At 43.1% G+C, this 10170-nt stretch overlaps 1 protein-coding gene across 4 annotated transcripts in view; it reads right to left on the bottom strand.

The window, feature by feature from the left end:
* Positions 1-1078: 1078 nt before the first annotated feature.
* Positions 1079-10170, bottom strand: part of ckap5 (cytoskeleton associated protein 5) — a 38841-nt gene continuing 29749 nt past the window's right edge. For all 4 annotated transcript variants that reach the window (XM_038705310.1, XM_038705311.1, XM_038705312.1 and 1 more), the window contains 11 exons: positions 9284-9457; positions 9051-9171; positions 8452-8631; positions 8134-8321; positions 6714-6789; positions 6408-6596; positions 6110-6247; positions 5874-5957; positions 5554-5713; positions 5343-5464; positions 1079-3247 (listed from right to left, as the gene is read on the bottom strand). In XM_038705310.1, coding sequence (XP_038561238.1) covers positions 2999-3247; positions 5343-5464; positions 5554-5713; positions 5874-5957; positions 6110-6247; positions 6408-6596; positions 6714-6789; positions 8134-8321; positions 8452-8631; positions 9051-9171; positions 9284-9457 — 1681 coding nt within the window. In that variant the 3' untranslated portion in view covers positions 1079-2998. The remainder of the gene's footprint in view (positions 3248-5342; positions 5465-5553; positions 5714-5873; positions 5958-6109; positions 6248-6407; positions 6597-6713; positions 6790-8133; positions 8322-8451; positions 8632-9050; positions 9172-9283; positions 9458-10170) is intronic.

The raw sequence follows: 10170 nt of genomic DNA, 5'->3' as shown, positions 1-10170 counted from the left end.
TTTTCTTCTATAGTTCCATTGCATTGCAGGCTTATTGTGCAAATAAATCACTGCTTCTCAGTTTAGATGCTAAGAAAGCATGTGTCAAGCTTTCTCATAGCATTTTTATTTAATTAACAGTTTCAAAACATTTTTAACAAATGTCCGGAACACAGAGCAGAGGGGGAGAAAATGAACCAATGGACCGCTGTCCATGCTTTATGGGCTGGATATTGGCCCATTTTAAAAAAAAAAAGTTATATAAATACATAATTACGTTCCACAGCCCCAAAGGTGCGTCGGCCCAGTACGCCAGATTAGCAGTCCAGACCTGGTCTAAACCAGTGGCTCTCAAACCATTTCTTTCATGCACTCCTTTAAAAAAAAAAAAAAAAAAAAAAAATCATCATCCCCCCCCCCTCCCCACACACATCAGCAAAAGTGGATTTCATATTTTTTAATTCATCATCAACAATAAGGGTGACTAAAATAAAGATGATTCAGGTTAGCAATTTAGCCTTGCTAGCATCACTTGAATTATAGTCATGCAACTTCAGGTCCGGTCAACATCCACGACCCCCCTGAAGTGGCTCTACGCCCCCTGTTTGAAAACCACTGTACTCCATAGAGGTCTAATCCCAGCTACTGCGTCCTGTGGAAATCCCTTAAATGTCACCAGAGGGCGCTGTGCCCGAGGTTTAACTTCAGACTGCTGCAACATTTTGAACCAACTTGAAGTGCAGCTCCTTGGATAATTACTACAATATTGCATGTTGCAACTTTATAAATATGAACAGAAAATTGAGACAAGAATCAAATGTGACATAAATTTCTTTGTTCCTCTGAACTGCAAAGTCAAAGCTTTTAAAGCACTCATTGAAACTTTTCTTACGATCTTCATTTTAGCACATAGCTGCAAATTTTAAGGGGCAACTTCCTGTTTGCTGAATCAGTTCTAAACTGTAGCTCAGCTGGTCCGACGCTGGGTGACAAACAGCCCCCCTGACCACAGTAAAATGCTTGTGAAAAAAAATACATAAAGATGCAGTTGTTTCAGACTCATTCACAGCAAAATAAATAAAAACAGCAAACTCAAAGATGGATTGTTAAAAAAAAAAAAACAAGACTTTATTGCCATTGTTCACTATGGATTATACAAGGACAGCTGGAGAGCAACACTGTAAGACTAGGCTACAGAAGAGATGGGCCGCCATATTCATCAGAAAAACAATGTCTTAATTAAACAGCGTTTTATTAATGCAAACTTTATTTACAAGAAAAATAAAAACATCACTGACTTCATGCCATGCTCTTTAAGCCTACAAACACAACAGAATGGCTGCTGTTAAATAAGGGAGGTGTTAATGGAGGACATTACATACAGTATTTACAGCCACATGTTAACACAGAGGTCAGTCCAGCACACAGCTCTGCTCGGTCTGGACCTGAATGAAGCAGCTAAGTTCGCTATAGGAAGGAACACATTCTCAATCCTGATTGACGCTGAAGTGACAGCAGGTTGGCGCTAAATTGTGCCACTTCTCCAAAATAAGAAGCAGTAATATTCTTTAACCCTGTCTCACCTTCAGTCTGCAGGTTTTAAAATCACAGCCAGACACTACAGTTGATCATTCTGAGTTTGGACACATCTGAAAACCTTTGGCCCTCTCCAACTGGAAAACCACTCATTTTAAACGCTTACCAGAAGGCCACGAAATGCTTTTAGGAATTGGATTCCCTTTGTGACCCTGGTTAAAAACAGACAAAGAACTTCCTTCAACATCAGCACACAGCTGTGGCTTTTACAGCCTCGTCTGTTTGAACCCCATCAGGGGCAGACAAAAAGACTGAGGGCTTGATGTCATGTGTAAATGCAGTTCAACTTATTTTGTGGCCCTACAGACAGCAAAATGTCTGAAATGGATAGATATCAGACACTTTGTTGATTAAAGTAAGAGCAGGAGAAAGCCCTGTCAACTATTGTATGTTTATTTTACGATGCAGACATAGCAAACGTCTCTGCAGTTCCACCAGACGCCCCCAGTATAAACAGGACTTCAGCTGAAGTCACTGGGAATCCCAAACTGATACTCTGATTACTGACAGTGTTCAGCCATGAGGGGGCAGTCCCACGCTGCATTTACACAGCTACAGATGGGCTCTTTACAGCCGTGTTTCTCCATCCAAACAGAGCACTAGCAACACGGCGCGTCGTGGTAAAACAGGAAGAAACAACATTTACTGACTTCTGTTTTTTCCTGCAACCACGTGAAAAAGCGCTTCATAACAGTTAAGTGGTTAAAAACCTTTAAATATGTACAAACACATTGTGCTGCGATACTAAAACAGAGGGAGAGGGGGGGCTTCACTATTCCATTATTATTATTATTATTATCATCATCATCCAGTGAAAAGTGTATGCAGGAGAGAGGAGAGCACCCTGAACGAGACGGCTGTGGAGGGTGGTGTGATGGTTTGCTCATAAAGATGAAACTGTACAGAACTACAGCTGACACTCCTGGACTCAGCTTTTTTTTTTTTTTGCCCTTATGGTTGATATTAAAAACAAAAATGACTTGATGTCTGTAGATTATTTATTTGCGTTTTAGTAATAGTTTAAAAATGTGTGGATGGTTTCTGCAGTGTGTGTGTGTGTGTGTGTGTGTGTGTGTGTGTGTGTGTGTGTGTGTGTGTGTGTGTGTGTGTGTGTGGAGGCTAAATATCCCAGACAGCCTTAGTTCAATCTGAATGTACTCGGCTACAATCAGATTAGGGTGCGTTTCATTCTTAATGAGTTACAGGCACAGTGGGTGGAGTCAGGTTCAAACTGTAGGGTGTGTTTGTTGCTACCTGGTTAGAGAATACAGAGGGGTGGGCTTTAGTGTCAAAGTGCTTTCTATTTCCGTCTTTCAGAACATGAACATAAACACAGAGGGAGTCAAAGAGGAAGTTGTATTTTCTACCAGCTGAACTCCACAGGCTTTGCGGAAGGAGGATGGAGGAGGGGATGTGGCGCTCCTTACTGCCGATTGCTCTTTATTCTCTCCAGACGTTTCTTCAGGTCGTCCAGGTTGGCTGCGGGTGAAGCTGAGCGGGGGTGTGTCGGGGAGTGTGTGTTGTGTTCCTGCTGGTACAGCTCTCGGGACTCTTTGAGCTGGGACAGCTTGCTGTGGAGCATGTCGGTGGAGGAGGCCACCGACGGCTTAGAGGACAGCAGGGAGGAGATGGGAGGTCGCTGCTGAGGCTCGTCCTCACTTCCTCCGACACCCTGCCGCGGGTGGAGAGGGGCAGAAGGTGAAGAGATACGTTAGTTTGTATTATGTACACACATAAAGTATTACTCAGAGATGTTGCTGTTCAAACTGTGCAAACCTAAAATGCTTTAAGAGCAGCTGGCAGGTTGGATTAAATGTTTAAAAAAACCAAACAAACTACATGTTCAAAGATATAAATACACTACAGTAACATCTGGAGTCTTTCTGAGGGAGTTTTACATCTGCCTCAAAGAAAACTGAACATGATGTGACATAAAGGAGAGCAGCCAAGCTCGTCTGAGGAGGCGCAAAGACAGTCTGGACAGAAGAATTAGCAAAAACAGCGTACCTATAAACTTCCGAAAATACGCGTGGGAGAGCTGAACAGTCTGACCAGTGTGATTAACTATTCAATTCATTTGTCTGGAATATTTCCAGGCTTCAGGCGCTGCTGCTGTGGCAGCTGAAGCAGCAAGAGAGGGCCTGGAAGGGATAGCTGTAGCTGATGAAAAAGAGAGATTTAGGAGAGGACGATGACGACAGCAGCCAACATGCTGCGGTGGGAGAGCAGCAGGAGAGTGACGCAGGGCAGAAAAACCTCAGGAGAAGAAGCCTCGTTTCCTTCTTCACGGGACTTATTTTGTTATTTGTTTGACACAGTGTGAAGCAATTTAGCTGTGGCCTGTATACTCTATTGTTCAGTTATTTGTAACAAAGTACATGGCATTTAAAATATTTGTAGTGGAGTATAGTGTAATATAGTGTATTATTTAATCCTGGGCATTAATCGCATTGTTACGCGTAAAATTGAATACTGAATTCTAAAGTAGTGCATCGCATAATTGTAATTTAAATAAGTACTGCTATATACACAAAAAAGCACTAATATGTGGTTTGCAAACACTTTAAACAAATAAGCTGCTTTTTACCAGCAGGATTCCCTTTACACAGTAGCACTTCTTGTAAATCTGAACTTAAACATTAATGTAATCAAACATAAAACAAAGATATTTGCCACTGCCAGGGCATTACCTTTTATCAGCAACATATAAATCTGTTTTCTTGTTTTTTTTTCCCTGAACAGGTATCAGCAGAAACATTTTCTCTTTTATCAGGGAGCAGCAGAAACAGTCTATGTTCAGCAGCAGGTGTCCCTGTTAGAGTGAGGTGAAGTGGTTTCACGCACACGCCTGCCTACTGCCAAATCATTGGAAGAGAGACTGATCCTCGCCGTTTGTGGTTCCAGAATCCATTACTGTTTACTAAATAGGACACAAACAGGAGGGAATTCGCATGGCAGAGCATCCCTGCAAAACCAGGTGAAGTTATGTAGCCTATAATTTTAACTTAAATAGTTAAATAGGCTACAGCTGTGTAGCGCACAGAAGCAGTTGCCGTGGTTACTCTCAATAGAGCACCTGCCGTCTCGCGGAGCGCCGTCTCCCTTTCTGATCACCAGAGAGAACCCGCGGGGCCAAGAGACTACGTTGTGCTTTTAAGAACGTTCCTAAGACCGACACCTCCCCAATACTATCCAGCATGCAGGGTGTAGCTCTCCACTTCACCGTGGCGTTTGATCGCTTGTCTTTTGTTCATCTACTTCTCCCACACGCTGCATCCAGCGTAGTCTGCTGAAGCCTCCCTCCGCAGGCTGATCAACATCCTGCCCTTCCTGTGACCCATGGTTTGACTGTATGTGTATTCAGAGCCAGTGAGCAACGGACTTTCAAATAATAAAAATAAAGTGTTAACGTGCAATAAAATAATTGTCAGCTTTAATTAATAAATGCGTTAACATGCCCAGCCTTATTATTATTTAATATTAATTATTTTAAAGGAAACAACAAAAAAGATGGTATGAGATTGCTCTGTATGCTGTTTCGCTAGTCTTGCGAATACTCAAAGCGCAGATATATCTGGGAAAAGCTAAAATCAGCCATAATATGAGCCATGTTTCGACCAAACCCACAAAAGACCGAGTCCACAGATATACATGTGGAGTGATTTAAATCGGATCTTCGGTGATCTAAAACACTTGGACGCAACAGATTGAAGTGACAAATGTATGAAGTCATAAGTGTGTGTGTGTGTGTGTATGAGTAAACTAACCCTGGAGGTGTTTTCCAGGCCTTGTCTCTGTCTGAGGATCTTGAGTCTCTCATAGTAAACAGCTGGTTTCAGCTCTTCATTGTTACTGCTCAGACCGGAGTCCACGCCGTGCTGAGGGATCACTGCAGAGAGACACACACACATGACAGCGTTACTACACACCTCTGACCACATTCTGACCAGAGCCCACAGTGACAGCCTCCAGTTGTACCTGCTGAGGTCTGGATGCGAGTCTTGCCCTCTCTCTCAGACTCGATCATACGCAGGCCTCTCTCCACGTAGCTCTGGAAGAACTGGGACGTGTTTTTGAGGAAGGGCTCCAGGTCTGCATCCGAGTACTTCTGTTTATACTCGTACAACTCCGTCAAACCCTGCGAAGAAGATTGGATACGTTATTGAAGCAATACTTCTGGTTTCCAGGCTTTTCGTCCCAATAAAGCTTTTGTTTTCTGTCTGCAAAGTTAAAAAAAAGTCAATGAAAACGTTTCAAACAAACGGCACACAAAGAATGATCTGAAGAACGGAGCTGACCTCTTTAGTATTCTCCTTGGAGCCAATCTTCTTAAAGATCTCTGACAGAATGTCACTGACCTTTGCCTTTGACATGCGATCTTCCTGGTAACAAAACATAAAAGACATATTCACGTTACATCTATCATTAGAATTATGCAACAGAGTGAATTAGATACAATTTGTGGAAATTCTTGACAACATCCCAATAAAATGCTACTGAAGTGTGTGCTGTGGATTTGGCATGTGCTGCTCACCGTGCGCAGACCAGTCTTCTCGTTGCCACGGTCGCTCTTAAGTCCTGACAGGTTTCCAGAGTTTTTGACCGACCGCCTCAGATGGGCCTCCAACTCTGACTCATTACGATTCTCTATCATTGATAGGTGGTCCAGGATCTGTTTCAGTGCATTAATACATCGATCAAAACCCAGTGAGTAAAAAAGAAATACTTACAGTTCCACTGCCTTATGCTTTGTAAAAATGTTTCTGTGTAACTGTTAAATCAAAAACTCAACTGTGTGTGTGTGTGTGTGTGTGTGTGTGTGTGTGTGTTACCTTGGCCCCGGTGAGCTTGCAAAGTGTATGTAACAGAGTCTTGAGGGTTCTGTGGGGGACGTCACTCTTGAGCTGCTTCAGCTTCTCTTTGGGGAAAACCTTCATGAAGTTGTGGACGTCCAGTAAGATCCGATCCAGGTTGATGCTGTTGATGGTCTCTGGGAGAAAGCGGATCATCCTCCACAGACACTGAACACACACACAAACACAGGAGAATCTGTCTGAAGTGCGTGACGTGCCATTTTAATGGAGTTAGGACAAGTAGGAAGTAGAATGTGGCAGGCCCTCTGCTGTGACACTCCTTACCTTCATGACCAGTTCAGAGAACATGGGCGGACCAGCTGTTGTGACTAAACTGTCCTGAAGCAAAACCAGCAGCGCACTGCAGAGAGGCAGGAAGGGAAAGAGTGAGTGGAGCAGGTAAAAAATGTTTATTCAGTTTCTTCTGGAATTTTAGTTATTCTGCACGAGTCTGCATGATGGTATCGGTAATAGTATAAAAGCATCAAACAGTGGCAGTTTGCATTTAGGAAGCATATCTTACTTTAAAGAGAACTGGACACTACATTTCTTGTTGGCATTTGATATTACTACAACAGCAATTCGGTAATTAATGCTGATTGTGAACAACTTTTGTTTGTTTACAAGGAAATTCCACAGGTCACTGTTGCTTTTGTTTTATTTTTTAAAGATATTTTGAGCCTGTATTGGGATAGGATAGAGAAGAAAGAAATGAGGAGTGAGACGTTGGAAGACACACAGCAAAAGGGCCGCAGTCTGGTATTGAAAGCGGGATGCCGACACCACCAACTAAACTTCCTGTGCCCCCACATGTCACCTTTAACAGTTCAGAGTGTAAGTTTTAGTGGCATCTAGTGGTGGTGGTTGTGAATTGCAAGCAGAGGATCATGGTGCATTCACGTGCTCCTCGGATGGTCCCATTTCCCAATTTATGAAGTCGTTCTACTTTAGTGTGTTCATGTGCTATAAAGTCGGGAAAGTGGAATCAACTACTACAAAGTTGTGTTGGATTAGCATTATCAGAGCCTATAAACAACACGCAGACAACGATGAAATCTTTAATTTCCAAATCCAACAACAAAAAGGCTGTGAAAACTGTCAACAAATGGTCCTCTATAAATATCTTTTTGTACTTTTCTGTATATTTCTGTATGTCCCATGTTCACTTTATTCCTCTTTTTAAAACAAAGACTGGAGGGGAAAAAAAATAAAAAAATCTTATTATTCCAACGCCACATGAATGCACCACCTGTCACCACTCTCCCCCGCCATTTCCAAGCGTGCAGGAGAAGCTACGGTGGCCAACACACTGTTGTGCTAAATAATACGCGTGGTCCTCCATTTGTCCAAATTTCTCTTTTCTTACTTCTAATAAACCAGTCGACAACTACAACTAACGCTACTACTGCAGACACATGGCAGGGAAACATGTCGGCTCATTCTAAGGTAATAACCTAATGCTTCATTATGCAAGGTCTTTAAACACCACGGAAAACAGTTATGATCTCATTGCATTTCTGTCAATAAAGCCTCCTAAGTATTACACACTGAATCTTTAATACATGTACATATTAGTGTGAAATAAACACTAAATATCATCGTTCTGAACAAGTTATGCAACTTATCCCAAAAGCCCAACAATGTTAGTGTCTTGAGCAAATTCGAGTATAATTTAATTCTGAGTGAACCGTTTCTTTAGACTAACCTGATCATGTTGGTCTGGTCAGACTTCTCCAGAACTCTGATGACCAGCAGGTTGACAGATCTGATTAGCTGCTGTCCATCTTCGATGTCCTCCACTCTGCCGTCCAGCATCAGTGTTATCACACCGTGCATCAGGTCCTTCAACACACCCATAGACGCCTCTCTGGCCAGGGACTCCATAGAGAACAACTGACAGAGACAGACAAGATGGGGTTCAAGAAGACATCGGTGTCGCCTGCTCCTCGTCAGATTCTTAATGACCCTCACTGTGTTACTGACGTATCATGGCAGTGCATGAGGCAGAGTAGCAGTGACTCACAGACAGCATGTTTCCTATGATGCAGCTGTAGAGTTTGATGATGTCCTTCTTGTCCAGCCGATCGTCAGCCATGTGTGTGCTGTAGATGAGCCTCAGCTGCATGAAGGTGGCGATGAGGAACTGATCAATGTGTCCCGACATGACTTCTGCTTTGTCCTCCTGCCGCAACACCTCGTCAATCTGCGGGGAGAAAAGCCACACACACGTTTCATCTCATAGCAGCTAGAATAGATATTTTTATAGTAATGCATCATGACAATGTAGATTCGCCACTATGAGCAACCTCGTCACAGAGATATCTCAGATAGCTCATTCTTTAGCCGTCCGGTCCACAACTATACTGTTTTGCTTCACTCTCATCATTTTCAGCAGACAGCTATAAGATCCGAATGTACACTACTTCCTCAGCACCCAGCAGCCCACAGACACAGTGGAGCATTTAGCAGCTAAAGAGCTAGATATTTCCTTAGCAGTGTGCAGAGATCACTGAGCTTTGGTCAGCAGGATAACTTTGTTATTTTGCTTCACTAACCCTAAGAACCGCGATCACACCTAACTGCAATCCTAATTTCAGACATTTCTATGCATGTGTGTTTTACCTGTGCCAGTGCCTGTATGCTGGTGTTTATGTCACCACTAGCCACCTGAGAGATGACAAAGTTGATGGTGGAGGCTGTGCTGTTGTGGAGGTCATCAAAATGTGGAGAGACGGAACGCATCCTTTGAACACAAAAACACACAAGCAATGTTAAATCACAGAATCTGTGTTTTTACAGCTCTACCCTCTATCTGAACTGTGCATGTTGGACGTTGTGTTTCTGAGTGCGTTTACTTTGGTTCGGGAATCATGATGGGCTCCAGCAGCTCATCCAGCTTGTGTTGGACGAGGTCCGGCAGCTCACACACTCCGCTCTGGTCCATCTCGATCATGTCCAGGTCTAATTGGAACTCCTTGGGGATGGATGGGTGGGAGGACTCGCTGTGCTGGGCGTTCTGACGGGCTTGGCTGAATGGACGAAGGGAGGAAGGGATAGATGGTGGAAATGGGGTGCGGGGGTGGATATTATCGATCAGTGCCATTTATTTCCAGTTCTGAGAGACACAAGCTTTTACACATGTGTAACATGTTTTACACATTACAAGCTTTTGAGACTTATTACACATGACTAAATCAACACATTTTTATCACTGAAAAAAAATAAAAGCTGTTGGCCACAAATGCTTTTGCCAAGTAGAAATTTTCTTGTTTTGATGGTTGTAGCCAAAAATATCTGGGAAATGAAGTGATTATTGCAGCTTAGCTGGTGCATTAACACCAAATACTCTATGATCAAACAAAAGCAAGTTGGTTGTTGATTCCATGCACCCATTTATTCATGTTTTCATACATGCTCTGATTTCTTCTGGGTGTTAAACAGCTGTGAAAGAACCAACCCTTCTTGCTGGATGTTAACAGTTCAAAGGTAGAATGTTAGAACAGCGCAGCGATGGAGCGTGCCACAGTCATCTGGGCTCTAGTATCACCTGCCACTCTGCACACCATCCTCTGCAGGGAGAATGTGGCTCAGGGGGTAGAGCGGTCGTCAGTGCATGTCAAAGTGTCGAACCCCCAAGTTGTGAGGGTGTGTATGGATGTTATTTCCGTTCTGATGTGCAGCTGGCCATCAGTGTTTGAATGAGGTGGTGTTAAGTGTTTTGAGTGGTTGCAAAGACTAGAAA

The sequence above is a fragment of the Micropterus salmoides genome, unplaced genomic scaffold, assembly GCF_014851395.1.
Source record: "Micropterus salmoides isolate LMB-PRFRI ecotype aquatic unplaced genomic scaffold, ASM1485139v1 Ms_hic_scaffold_8, whole genome shotgun sequence".
NCBI classification, from domain to species: domain Eukaryota; kingdom Metazoa; phylum Chordata; class Actinopteri; order Centrarchiformes; family Centrarchidae; genus Micropterus; species Micropterus salmoides.
The sequence above is the reverse complement of the archived record's forward strand: the minus strand, read 5'-3'. Positions and strand labels throughout refer to the sequence as shown.